Source organism: Chaetodon auriga, chromosome 21, assembly GCF_051107435.1.
Source record: "Chaetodon auriga isolate fChaAug3 chromosome 21, fChaAug3.hap1, whole genome shotgun sequence".
Classification (NCBI taxonomy): Eukaryota; Metazoa; Chordata; class Actinopteri; order Chaetodontiformes; family Chaetodontidae; genus Chaetodon; species Chaetodon auriga.
Window position 1 is genome coordinate 19,241,697 of NC_135094.1, and position 14,489 is coordinate 19,256,185.

General features: G+C 41.0%; 1 protein-coding gene across 4 annotated transcripts in view; it reads left to right on the plus strand.

Moving 5' to 3' along the window:
• Positions 1-14,489, plus strand: part of LOC143339827 (E3 ubiquitin-protein ligase HECW1-like) — an 85,585-nt gene that overhangs the window by 66,530 nt on the left and 4,566 nt on the right. For all 4 annotated transcript variants that reach the window (XM_076761315.1, XM_076761312.1, XM_076761314.1 and 1 more), the window contains 13 exons: positions 1,792-1,945; positions 3,296-3,399; positions 3,695-3,801; positions 4,965-5,150; positions 6,117-6,251; positions 7,032-7,146; positions 7,284-7,380; positions 7,797-7,880; positions 8,041-8,147; positions 11,573-11,687; positions 12,181-12,294; positions 12,875-13,027; positions 13,955-14,053. In XM_076761315.1, the coding sequence (XP_076617430.1) occupies positions 1,792-1,945; positions 3,296-3,399; positions 3,695-3,801; positions 4,965-5,150; positions 6,117-6,251; positions 7,032-7,146; positions 7,284-7,380; positions 7,797-7,880; positions 8,041-8,147; positions 11,573-11,687; positions 12,181-12,294; positions 12,875-13,027; positions 13,955-14,053 (1,570 nt within the window). The remainder of the gene's footprint in view (positions 1-1,791; positions 1,946-3,295; positions 3,400-3,694; positions 3,802-4,964; positions 5,151-6,116; positions 6,252-7,031; positions 7,147-7,283; positions 7,381-7,796; positions 7,881-8,040; positions 8,148-11,572; positions 11,688-12,180; positions 12,295-12,874; positions 13,028-13,954; positions 14,054-14,489) is intronic.

A 14,489-nucleotide genomic window follows, 5' to 3' on the forward strand; every position in this document is an offset into this window, starting at 1 on the left:
GGAGCGAGACCAATCACACACTTGTTTCCTCAGTACAGAGTCTGCAGCATTTCAACAGCTACGCACTCAGAGTTCCGCCATTCGTCCCTCCTACATCTAATTTGAACAAAACTTGGTTCGAGGGGTATCTGATTCCTCTAGTGACTTTAACCAGGATTTCTTAAAGGTATCTTGAAGTACTAGCAAATAAGTGATTGGCCACACCCACATGCACCAATCAGTCTGGCCCTTCAGATTTAGTTTTTGGTACTTATGGCACCCCCCATGGGTTGGGGTCAAAATGCTTTGGTGGCCCTATTTCCAAATACGGCCTGAAGGTGTGCACCCAGACTTAGGATGGCTGGACAGTTCCTTACAGCCATTTTTCCGCTGAGCCTCAGCCCTTGCAAAGCTTTTTGCTGATGTGTTTGGACAGATCTTGATCATTTGTAACAGAAAGGTGTATCTCAGTCCTGCGATGCTGTTACACCCATTTTGGTGTTGTTACAGTCAAAATCCAACAAGTTCCATTCATATTAGAGGCCTTTTTGTGGAGCACATTGAGTTGGACGCAGTGTCAGGATTGGCCTTTCCAGTATCTAATTTCTGTGCCTTAATTACACCATCTGGTAAGCTCATGCATGTCATGGGCCAAGTTTCATGATCTCAATCCAGAACATGGCAATTTGAGCTGTGACAACAGCAACAATAATAATAATAAACTGGCACAGACACAATCTAATGAATTCTAATGGTGGTTTGTGTGAATATTCAACTGTTCATTCAGACCTTTGATCAACTTCATGAGGTGATAATATGTCAATGTGTTTACAGCTTGTTCTGCTGCCCTTATGTGGCTAAAATACATCAATTCATGCTGCTTTAAGGTTGGGTAAATGTTGCTGGATGCGTAAATAGGCAAATGTTGCTAACTAATTTGCAATGATGGCTTAACAAAGTGACAACAAGTTAGTGTTGTGCTTACAGCTCATTGCAGAATGACTTGAGAAGAAAGAAATTTTTTATCCAGTGATCCAGGATGGATTGACTTGTTTTTGACATATTTTGTTTTCTTAAAGGGACCTTCTGTTATAGTAGAATTGATCTTAAATTGGTCTCATCTGTCAGTGTGCTGTGTTCATCAGTGGTGGACACCAACAGTGTTTCAGGCACTCTCACACTTGCTGTTGCTGTATTCCTGTAGTGTACTTAATTTTCTTTTAACATAATTTAGAGATAAACTTATTTTCTCCAGCCATGTGTTCATGTGTTGGATCAGACCACCAATCATCTTGTCAGAAAAGACCTGAAAGTCTTGGTGATCTTCAAGGCAGGCATCAGACCATGCATGAAGGGATTAGTCTTCCTCTCAGTTTTGGCTTTATGATGTACAGCATCAAAGTAGTGGGAAAATGCCCTGCCTCCCTATTTCTCTTTAAAGTAGAAGCTCAGTCCTTGTTAGCGGATGGAAGTCAAAGCAATAAAATATGGAACAAAACACTGTGTGTATGTATCTCAGTACTGTAACTATATGAGAAAGGATATTTTGTGAATTGAAATAAACCAAGTGGTACCTTCAAATATAGCAAGAAAACAGTGTGTCTCCTTGAACAAGAAGCTTTTTGTAGATACAGTTGACAGGAAGAGTTAGATCTTGTAATTAGGATTTTTTTTAAACCCATTTGCAGAAAACAACAGGGACCAGCCAATTCAAATCAGGTCTTCAGCTTCATCTAACTGAGGGAAATATGACTGACACAGTGGGCTGCTTCACCTGGCTAATAACTTGTCTAATTGTCTCTGTTGCCGCAGATTGGGAAGCTCGAATCGACAGCCACGGCAGAGTTTTCTATGTGGACCATGTCAACCGGACCACGACCTGGCAGAGGCCGAGCCACAGCAGCAAGTGTAACCACGGCATCCCCCGCTCAGGATCCACCCAGCAGATGGAACAACTCAACAGGAGGTCAGAGTGGAAACACAGAGAGAGCTCCAGCTGTAATGATTGTCAGGCACTCGTGTCAACCAGTCGTCAAACAGCAGCAATTGCAACTGAGCTGAGAACTTTTATTGGAGAAATGTATGTCTTCATTGGTCTGTGGCACTTGTTTAATACGGTAGGCTCGATCAGTCATGTGACATGCGGAGCCATACTGGACCACCACCGTTTTCTGACAAAACCAGTCTATATGTGTTTCTCCTTAAGCACTAAATGAGTCTTTTTCCCACTTAACCAAGTTGTTATCTTCTTATAACAACGTACTAATTAGTCATGTCACAGCGAGAAACATTCTTGCTTTAATGAGTTGTGGTGCTTTATTTAATGATGCAGCAACACACTGCTGTACGAGATAATATGGAATGAAATCAGATGAAATGAATATAATTTTACAATGCTTAAAACATAAAAACACCATTTAAGTGCGAGTGAGCGTACAGCGCTGTAATTTTGAGTTTAGTTTGGAATTGTTACATTAAATTTCACTGTGTCATGTATGAAAACAGCAGAATCGCCTCTATTGGCCACGTATGTTTTCACTTACAAAGGATTTGACTATGGTTTATTGTTCTCAATCTGCTTCACACACACACACACACACACACACACTCATTCAGTATAACCAAAACAAGAACGACAGAGCTGAACAAAGATATACAAACAAAAACATTTAACTATTTATGAACGTACAAGTCAGTGTAATGGACAACAATATACAGTGACTATAAATAGGTGTTGGAATAAATATTAAATGGGTAAAGCAATAACTTCCCTGAGTATGTGTCTTTTAAACTGTAATATAAATGACTTATCACGTGTCGGTGCAGTGGATGTTTCACTGCTACAGCTTTATTGCACAGCGATAGTCTCTGACATCACACGATGGATTTAACTGTCCACAGCTGATTAAAGTGTCCAGTTTTATATACTATATACTAAAATAAACAGCATGGGTCGAAAACGTATCATTCAGTGTACATCTAATTATTGGTTTTGGTTGTTTTTGTCAACCAGACGCTCACTGGGGGTAGCTGCTGCAGGCGTGGAGTTAGGCTGACATCTGGTGTCTGGAAAGAAAACTCAAACCATCAACATTGTGCAGAGAAGTTCAGTGCAATGCAGATCCAAAAATATGCAATGTAATAACATTCTAGAAAACCTCAGTAGTAGCAGTCGCACTGGGTTTGTCTTGAAACAGTGAAGTGTGTGTTTTTTTGAAAGGAGTAGATGATGCCTTTATGAAGCCAATTGCACAAGCCAAAGAAATAAACATGTTCCGTCTTCATACTCTAAGAGGGCAACTTGTTGTTTCTGCAGGTACCAGAACATCCAGAGGACCATGGCCACAGAGGAGGATGGTGGGAGTCAGAGGTTAGAGCGGAGCAGCAGCACAGAGACGGATTCAGAGGCTCCTCAGACAGGTGCAGTGCTCCGCCTGCTCACAGTTTGACTCATCTCTGCTTGTTCATGCCGACTAAAGAGCAAACTTCCTGCAGTGTTTTGGATTGCTTTTTTGCTCATTGGTGGGACCACTGCTCTGTTTTCATTATTTGAAGGCATAAATACTGGTTGGATTTTGTATCACTGTCATTTGCAGTTGTTTATTTTCTGATGCACTGTCATGTCATTCATAGTATGAGATATTTATTCATGAAATAATACATCAAACTGCCTCAAAATCTTATGTAGAGAAAACAATTCACCTGTTGTCTGCAGGCCCCGCCTCCCCTGTCAATCACCAGAAGATCAGCCATCTCCTCCAGTCACCTGCTGTCAAGTTCATCACACACCCAGAATTCTTCACTGTGTTGCACAGTAACTATGTGCGTACTACACACACACACTCACAAAACATTGCCCATATACAAAATATTGTGCTAACTTCAAGCTTTATAGTTATTAAACTCTGTTCAGGTTTATGCTTCCTTGAAAGAGCCAGTGTAAAGATGATAAGTTCTTCAACAAACAGTTTACAGTCCCGCTTTTAGTAGAGCCATATCTCTGCTTTACATGTTTTAGTTGACCACAAATTACAATCAACAGTCCTCTATATTCTTCCTCTGTGCCATACAGCTCCATTGTCCAAAAAGGATTAAGATCAGTGAGCCACACTATTGGACTGTGTGACATGTTCCTCCATTTACGTGAACACACACACTGTAGTTTGTTTTGATTCAATCCCACGTTCACCGTCCTGCTGAACTCACTGCTGAAAAAAGAAACACACACACACAAATGCACAGTTCTGTGCAGCTGTTTTAGGACATTACTGGACCTTTTTTTAGAGATGAAACTATATATTTGTGAGCTGTGTTTTAGGATTTAAGGATTAAGGAAGATTTAAGGGAGTTTAAGGATTTACATCTTGAGTAGAAATCAGTGGGCTCGGAGCTGAGAGCTACTGACAGAGTAAAGAAGTCAGACAATGTTCACATGACTGTCGTCATTTCTTTCTCGTTGGAAAAGTTACTGTTCAGCTGCCAACTTTGAGATCTCAGATGTCACAGTGCAAAAATGAATCCAAATGGAAGAGTTTGAAAAGTGTCTTTGTTTGCAGCTCCAGTACCATATGGTGATCATTTAAAGAGGACACAGATGAGTGTGCACAGATAGTGTGCCTGCTTCAAGACAACAATAGTGAGAGTGTCTCTTAATAAAATAATAAACTGATGTAATGTAACCATTTTCTGTATGCTGCTGTTTCTGTTATTTGGTTAAATATTGTGTCCAGCTAGTGTGTAATAGACAGTTAAAAGCGCCTGAGGAATATTTACTCTATATAACTCTGATTTGTTCAATGCGAGGACTTGGATAACACAGCAAAGTAAACATTCAGTGCAACATCGAGGAACTTTTTAAGATACACACACCTTTATCCACGCACGCACACATTAAGGCACACTCACAAATGCATAGACAAAATGCCACGGCCCTTTGTTTAGCTCTTAGAGATGGAAAAGTGAACTTGTCAGTGTTCTCTCTCCAGGCAGCCTACCGGATGTTCACCAGCAGCAGCTGTGTTAAACACATGATCCTGAAGGTGCGCCGCGATGCCAGGAACTTTGAGCGCTACCAACATAACCGGGACCTGGTGGTTTTCCTCAACAAGTTTGCAGACACTCAGCTGGAGCTGCCACGAGGCTGGGAGATCAAGACTGACCCCCAGGGCAAGGTAGGTGATGTAGAGTGAGCCTTAAATAATCTGTTGAGACGATGGTTGTCGATACTGTTCAGTCAGTCAGTCTTGGCCTCATCCAAGAACATTTTCATATTCCTATCCTCAACCTCTGTCACTTCTTTCTGCGAGGTTTGCTCATATGAGCGTTCTGATTTCTGTCTGTCACAGTCAGCTCACTAGTCACCTGACGCCTGTTCGTGCAGAGGATGAATGAGAGGAGGTCCCATGACAATCTATGATATGAGCTGAGAGAATGTTGTAGCCTGCAGTCGGTGATGTTACAGTTGGTGCAGCAGAGACCTGCATAACAGCTGTGAGGCAGCTGTGACATTTTTTGCCAACAACTGAACTGTAGAAGTTGCTGTGCCAGAATATGACAATAAAATCACTGAAAGAAAAAAACTCCCAGTAAATTGGCAGCCATGAGGACGACGATACGGTGAACAGAATATTAATTTTGCACTGTCTACTTTCGTTAAACACTGATTTTAGTTGTTCTCTATCGTATTTAGCGTAAACTCCAAATCCTTTCAACTGAAGGCATTACAATTTGTAGGTGAAACAAGTGTGTTTTTCCCCTGTGGGGAGAGCAGACTGTCTCCACTCTAGAGTGAGAAAATTGGACCAGTGTGCAGGACAGAGTGGCATCTAGTGGTGAGGTTGCAGACTTACCAAGCAGGAGGAGAGACCTATGGTGGCTGTGAAACTCATGAAAAACATGAGGGCTCTGTGGAAGATTGCCCTCTCATTATCATGAATGCATGGATGGAAACGAGACAAAGAAAACATAATAAAGAAATCATGAAGAAAAATAAATAGGAATCAAATTAATCCAAGTTAGATTAAAAAGAGCCAAACTTGATCCAGAATCTCTTTCTAATTCTAATGTGGCAGAAGATTTTAACTCAATATTTCACAATTCACACTGTATAATTTCCGTCCATTTTTTCTGTCTCTCAGTCTTTCTTCGTGGACCACAATAGTCGAGCCACAACCTTCATTGACCCTCGCATCCCTCTGCAGAATGGCCGGCTGCCCGGCCACCTCGCCCACAGGCAGCATCTGCAAAGACTACGCAGCTACAGCGCCGGGGAGGTACTCACACACACCTGGACTATCGAGCCAGAGTGGAATTGTGGAATTGAGTCAAATTTTTTTTTTAAAGTTTCAACATCAGTTCAGCTGAAGAACAGAAAGAAAGTTCAGGGTTTCAGAATTTCACTGTGAATGCTAATGTGCAGTGACACTAGCAATGCTACATGATGTGCAGATCAGATTAAAAAGTACAGCAGCTGCTAATTTACTAACATTATCTAGAATCGTAGTAGATCAGTTAATCAGAGGTAAAATGATCAGTAGACAACAGCTGTCAGAAGATAAACAAAACAATGGGCCTGTTACTCAAGGGAGTATTAAATCATGAGGAAACCCTTGTAATTATTCGATCAGCTTTATAATTTTGCACTTAGCATAATAAAACTGTGCTCTTGTCGATCAGGTAAGAATAATTACCTTAATGCACAAATTAAATCTAAAAAAGAATGAACGTGAACCATCAGTGCAGAGGATATCTTCATTTATCTCTGGTGTCAGTTATGGTCAAGCTTCTATAAATTTGCTTTGAAATCATAGAAAAAAGATGTTTCAGAACTTGCCTGAGAAACATCAGTTTTTTAAGTTTTCTTCAGTATGCGAGTAATCCAGTGATATTTCGCAAACAGGCAAATTTATCCACACAAACAAGAAGTGCTAATAGCTAATTCAGCATGGTTGTAATGGTGTCAGAGGGATGATGGAGGGTGCTGTGTCAGACTGTGAGTTTCTTTGAACAGCTGCCACTCAGTGAAACTGTGTCCTGCTGGTGTTTGTTCCCAGGCCTCTGATGTGTCCAGGAGTCGTGGAGCTTCTCTGATGGCCAGGCCTGGAAACAGCCTGGTAGCTGCCATACGAAGCCAGCATCACGCTGACTCACAGCAACTGACCGCTCCATGTAGGCGCTGTCTTAACATCCCATCATTCATTTGAAGCCACAATCTAATGCAATACACTGTGTTAACTCTCAGCGGCTCTTTCTGAGGATGTCTTCTCAGACTCTGTGTGAATGTCTGACTGCTTCTGTCTCACTAGCTTACAATGACAAGATAGTGGCGTTCCTTCGACAGCCGAACATATTTGACATGTTGCAGGAGCGACAGCCCAGCCTGAGCAGAAACCACGCACTGAGGTGTGCTTCTTCCTCTCACTTAGAAATGTTGAAGTCTGCCAGTTGTGATGTGGATGTCCTCGTCCACAGTGCTCATGCAATGCAAAAACATTTTCATCTGAAGCTAATATGACTGCTTAAACAGCCTGATTTAGACCATCTAAGTGGGTTTTTTTTTTTTTTTTTAAGATTTTTACTACGTACTTGTTTTCTGCTGCTGTGCTCTCTGGTGTATAATGCTTTATACATTATTACTGTTTCCCTCCTGCTCTCCCCATCCTCCCTTTTCTTCATCTTCTCCTTTTCCTTCTCCTGTTTCCCTGCACCCTCTTGATCACAGAGTCAGGGAGAATGTGTCTCATTTACAAACCTGATTATTTAGTTGTATTTAGCATTTTAATTCAAACATATAACAGGAACAGCTTTGTCTCGTTCAGGGAGAAGATCCACTACATCCGGACAGAGGGTACTCAGGGGGTGGAGAAGCTGTCATGTGATGCAGACCTCGTCATCCTGTTGAGGTACAGATGAAACCCAGTAGACCCATGTTGGGTAACAACATCTTTCTTTCTCAGTAGTGTACTCTCAGATTGGTGAATTCACACACACAGCTAATGCTTGGACTCGCTGTAGAGCAGAGAAATAATGTCTTCTGTGCCTCTCTGTGTCCTGTTCTTCCAGTTTATATGAAGAAGAAATCATGTCTTATGTTCCGCCTCACCCCATCCACCCCGGCTTCAGCTTCTCTCCTCGCTGCTCACCCGCCTCCTCACCGCAGAACTCTCCTGGTAGGTCCTCCAGCCAGCCAGTCACAAGTGTTCACTGTTCCTTTGCCAGAACATGAACATGGGTAATATGAAGCATTCCTGGACTTGTTAATGTAAAAATCCAAAACTATTTTCTTTAACTTAAGTAGACAATTAATGAACAAACCAATAAGAAACCTTATAACAGGAAATGGCCTCTTTCACATCTTTCTGTGAAATGATCTATAAATGTGAATGGGACCTAGAAGTTGTTGCTGTTTAATGGAACATTTAAAATGCCTTAATTAAAACAAAGAATTGCAGTAACATACACTATATATTTTCAAAAGTGTTTCCTTTTAAAGTGGCCTAGAAGATTTCTAGGTTTTCATGTTGATTTGGTAACACGTGTAGTAAAAAAATATGATTGTCCAGTTTTCAGCAGTGACATTAGCTCATTTTCATCATGCATTTTGAAGCTGTTGCGAACTTTATTGTGCACAGTTACCATGGTTACAGGTGTTCACAGACACAGTGTCACAGTGTCCATGTGACTGTGCTTGTGCAGTCGTGGAACAGGCTGATTCTCCTCGGTAAATCCAGTTATCATCATTATGTCATCATGTTTGAACAGAGCTGCTCTTTCTCTGTTGTTCCTGCTCAGCTAGCTTTACCACAGCTGCCTGATGTCTGCACTGCAGAGCAGCTGATCGCTCAGGCGCTCACTCACTAAACCACTGTTCACTGTCTGGGTTTAGCTTGAGCTAAAGCTAAAGCGTTAGATAACATAGCGATAGTTCTGTAGTGAATGTTAGGGGAAGATTAAGGTGGTTGATCATCATTAATCCTGGAACTGACTCATTCCTTCTGATAGTTACATGACAGAGAGCCCACTGAAAAAACCATTAACGTTCCGTCCGCAGCACTGCAGCTGTTTGGTTGCTGTTTCCTGTCCTGTCTAGTTCTCAGAGGATTTTAGAAGAATTTAGTCCATAAATCTGTGTCTTCCAAGAACATCAGACATCATCACTGACAGAGGCAGAACATTCCTGAATGCAAGATGCTTCTTATTAAATGTAGTGCAACAGATCAAGCAGCTAAATCAGTATTTTTGGGAAGTGAAAAAAAATGCAAATTAGTTTAACTAAAACAATAAGTTCATTTGTCCATTCATCCGTCTTCCTCATTATCATTCAGTTTTTGTTTGTCGATGGAAAATGTAACACATTTCATGACAGGTCTTTTTTTTTCGAAGGTTACATTTCATTTCATTTTAGTCTTATTTACTTATTTATTACCTAGTTTTCGTTAAGGCTTTCATTGACAAAATTAGCACTGCAGTAAATGCACAAATTAAAAGCAAATAGAAAATCTTCTACAGTGTGCATTGTATTTGACTTTTTTTAATTTTAGGCCTTTTTTATAGTATAAGACATAACACTTTGTCAGTCTTTTACCTTATATTAGTCAGAGGGATTGGTACATCTGTAATAAGGCTATAACAAAGTCACTTTTTCCAAAAAATCAAGTTAAAAAAAAACATATATTTCATCCAATGTATTCAAACAGATGTGACCTATATACAGCAGCTTAATGCTGAATTAGGTTGTACAATTAACACTGTGCTGCCTCCCTTTCACATTCATTCTTAACGTGAAAGAGTTTGGTATTAAAAAGTATTCAGCTGAACTTGGTAAACGCTGCAGAAACCCTGTAGTCACCGATGGTTGGTAATGCTGTCTGAATCAGTGCAGCCAGCTGGAGCAGCACTGTTTAATGTCACATTTGTCATTTGGTACCACGTTCTGGACAGCCAGAATGATTGAGCAGCATGTAGAAGCAGCAAACCTTAGATGACTTTGAAACATAACACGTTCAGTCAGTGGGCAGCTGTGAGGTAGCTGGGACATGAAAACTAAATGGTAATAGGATGATATAGTAGATGTAGAGATTTATTCAACTTTTTGCCCTCTGGATCCAAACTCATCCACCACCTACAGATGTGTGTTATCTGCCTCTCATCTGAGGCCACCGTGTGTGTAATCACAGTAATCAGTGGGCACATAGTTACTCACATATGCAAGTGAAGTGGATGCACTCTGAGCCCTGTTGACAGTGAAGATGGCACTAATCTGGCAAAGTATCTGAAGCACTGTGTGGATTCTATTAGACACACACACACACACACACACACAGAAACCCCAAACAGTAACAGTAATCACTGCTGTTTGACAGAGCCTGCTGTGCTATGTTAGGGTGAACTAATGTTATCTTAATGAGCTGCACTAGACCTCAAGCAGGCCACAAGTAGAAAGAGAAATTGGGTCACAGCGGGGAATCCTGGCTTGTAATGGTGCTTCATTCATTAACTGTGCCATTGTCTTTGTGAAAACCTGAACTGGAACAACAAGAGAAGTTGTGAACTCATCTGAACTGCTCCACATCAGTGTCACTGTAAGAGCCTGCAGCCGTCACTCCTTTCTTAATGACTCTTGAAATGTGATTTTTAATCTTCCAGAGGAGTGAGGTCATCTCACTGTCATAGACATTATGAAACTGATGTCCACTGGGCATCAGTGCTCACTGTTCTACACTTTCCATTTTATTTTTATGGGGTAAAGTCTGATTAGCAGTGCCATTGATAACAGCGGCATGTCAGGTCGTTTCTCGACTCAAGGTAAACACGTGCGAGTTTGCTTAATGAAGGCTGTTTTCAGCCTCCATGACCCAGTTAACCCTCTCAGTGTGCCAGTATAAACTGCACCATCAACAACTGAAACTGGTGGACCTAAATGGAATGCAGCCGTTGTTAATGATGTTAATTGCCCCTCTGCATTCCCTGCTGTGACGTGTCAAAATGTCTGCCGTTAAAAATGTCAGTTGCATTGGTCAGACAGTTTGATCGTTGGGTGGCTGATGGTGCGTTGCCATGTCTCCAGCTGTCCATCGCAGGACTCGCTCGTCCTTTGCAGTCATTTCATCTTAACTGCTGTTCAGTCAGAAAGTAATGTCCTGCTTCCAGCTACTACGAAACATGATTGGATTTGGTTTTGGTTAAAATGAAACTTTGAATCAAATGTACTTTCATACATACATATATCTTTTCATATATTATGCTTTATGCCACTTTATGCTCTACTACACTTCTGATGTCTGACTTTACTTTTTTAATACAAAACATACCAGCTTATAAAATCTAATGCTTTATTGTGAAACACCCAACAGCGTATAAAGTAGTTTCAGTTACCTCCAGCTTGACAAAATGCAACATTAAAATGCTTCTAAAATGTTAACTTATCGGTTCAAATAATCCAGTTCTGGATACCCCCAGTTTATTTTTTGACTGCCCACTCCCACAATATTTTGAATAAAACAGTGTTTTATTTGAACTTATCTAGTATTTTTTCTGTTTGTTTCTGTTCTTTGTGTGTGTGTGTGTGTGTGTGTGTGTGTGTGTGTGTGTGTAGGCTTGCAGAGGGCCAGGGCTCCAGCTCCTTACCGGAGAGACTTTGAAGCCAAATTAAGAAACTTCTACAGGAAATTAGAAGCCAAGGGTTACGGCCAGGGACCAGGCAAAATCAAGTAAGACTCAAAGCATACTGCGCACAGGAAACGTCTTATTGTGCCATGAAAACATCAAAATAAGAGTGAAAGATGGACAGCTAATGCAGTATTGTTATGTGCTTCCATCAGTTTATAGCATTTGCAGTAGATGTATTAATAAATATCCTGACGGCTGTGACACAGCTCACACTGTTTTCTTCCCTCATTAACATTTGCATATATTCATTGATCTGCATCATCTTATTTCTGACATTTGACCTATTGTATAACTATGTGTTTTATAGTAGAATATACACAACATGGTAATAATACTTTAGGATATGTTCACCGTGCTTTAACAGTACCAAAGCTACCACTGAGGACTGTGAGGTCATTTTGTTTCTGCCCTAGTAGAGAACATTGTGAGACTAAGTCAAAATCAGTCAGAGGTTTTAGAGACTTTTCTTTTGGTTCTTGGAGGGAGTGCAGGGATGCTTCCACTGTGATGAGTGAGCTGTCCTGGTCGTTATAGGTTGCTGATCAGGAGAGAACACTTGCTAGAAGGAACCTTTAACCAGGTGATGGCGTACTCCCGCAAAGAGCTGCAGAGGAACAAACTCTACGTCACCTTCCTGGGAGAGGAGGGGTAAGGCACACACACACACACACACACACACACACACACACACACACACACCAGTGACCAGTGATGTAACACAGCTACATTACAGTGCAAAATGTTATGCTGTTCTTAAAAGCTTTTGAAGCCCAAAACATTGTGACTGACACAGAAACCACCACGTTTGTTGTACTGTTCACAATAAAAGCACAATAATCAGTGTTTTTATATAAACAATGAGATTACTGAGTCTAATGTTAAACAGTTCAACAGTGATGCATCCACACAGAATTATTACTGAAATCAGTAATTCCTCTCTGCTCTGCAGAGCATTTTAGCCTCTCTAAGTTCCTTGTTTTCATTGTTCATTGTCATGAACGTGGATTTCAGCAGCAGGCTTCAGTGTTCAGGGAAAAAGCTGTGAACACATTCACCATAACACATTTACAAGATGACAGTATATCAGTGTTGTAATTCAGGAATGCTGCTTCTTTTACACTTCTCTGTCAGAAATACTGAATATTTATGGTGAGGTGTAGAAACCATTTATTATCAGTTTGAACCAAATGTGTGAAATGTGTGTGTCCCCTCTGTCTTCTTGTCTCAGGCTGGACTACAGTGGTCCATCCAGAGAGTTCTTCTTCCTCTTGTCTCAGGAGTTGTTCAATCCGTACTATGGTCTGTTTGAATACTCCGCTAACGATACGTACACCGTTCAAATCAGCCCCATGTCAGCATTTGTTGAGAACCATCTGGAATGGTAAGCTGTGCGATAACACACAGACACACAGACACACACAGTCACACACAGTCAGTCAGTGGTTTGTTAAAGTGTTTGTCATCTGCAGCTTTGGTGTTCAGTACTGTTATGATTGTACAATTCCTCTATTCTTTCTAACAAGTGATGCTTAGTTACCTGCTGTTCACTGGACGGGGCTGATGATGACGATGAGCATCTCTCTGTCTTATTTTTACACCCTCCTCGCATTTGCGCCGGTCCAAAAAAAATAAACATGGCAGCTATCCATGAAGCTGCACTAATGTATGGACTTGTGTTGCTTTTCTAAGTCGGGGAAGAAGCCATTTTTGGCAACTGGAATATAGAAGCAAAAGCAGAATTCGTTTTTCATATCACCACTGTGCAGAGGATGATCTGGATGCTGGAACGCTGTCAAGACTGGTGGGAGAAGATAGTGATTGGACCTTTAAAGATGAAGACTGTGTGTCAAAGTTTGATTTTATTTGCAGAAGAGACATGCGATTGGCCACACAGTTGGAGAGGAGGGTCACAGTGACCATTTGGTACCTACCTCTCAGGTGCATTTCCACCTGTGCTTTCATGTGTTCAAGCTCTCTGCGATAGCAATCCAATCACCCAAGATGCATTTTAATACAAGGTGTAACAGTGGTCTCAGTTTCATTAAAGAACACCCTGAACAAAAACAGCATTTTATACAAAATTATACAACTTTGATAAAGTAATACAGTATAACACAAAAACACAAATCCACATAATAATAATACTGATATTAATCATTACTTCTGCAGTGCACTGCAGTGCTACAGCCACAGCAGTCTGAATCATATCAGGCCAGTTAGCTCATTTTTCTTTCTCATATGTCAGTGAAAAAGTTCGGTTTAACTGATTCTGTCGCTGCTTCTAATCTTCCTGTGTGTGCGTGTCCAGGTTCCGTTTCAGCGGTCGTATCCTGGGCCTGGCTCTGATCCATCAGTACCTGCTGGATGCTTTCTTCACCAGACCCTTCTACAAGGCGCTGCTCCGACAGTCAGTACACACGCACTCAAGTACCACAGCATTTATCATGTGTCTTCTTTCAGAGGGTAAAACAGAAGGAAAGGCATTTATTCCAAAGTGCTTCATATGAATCTAATCATGTGGGGTATGTTTGTTTTGCTGTAACTTCCATGCTTGCAGTGTGTACATGAGTTACATCTGCCAATAGCAACAAGCTGGACTTCTGAATTACTGTTTAGAAAACGAAACACGTAGTCTGCAGTGTAAATCAGCTCACTTTTGGATTCTGAGTCAATTTTGGATGAACTCAGCAACTATGGTGACATGCTGCGTTCAGCCTCTGATGGCAACTGAGGCTCGTAGGTATTGTGGTGTTCACACAGACTCATCGTACTAAAAGTTCTCTGAAAAGCTGAAATGATTGAAACTGATAGCCATAACATAAACTTGTAGGATTATTAAATTA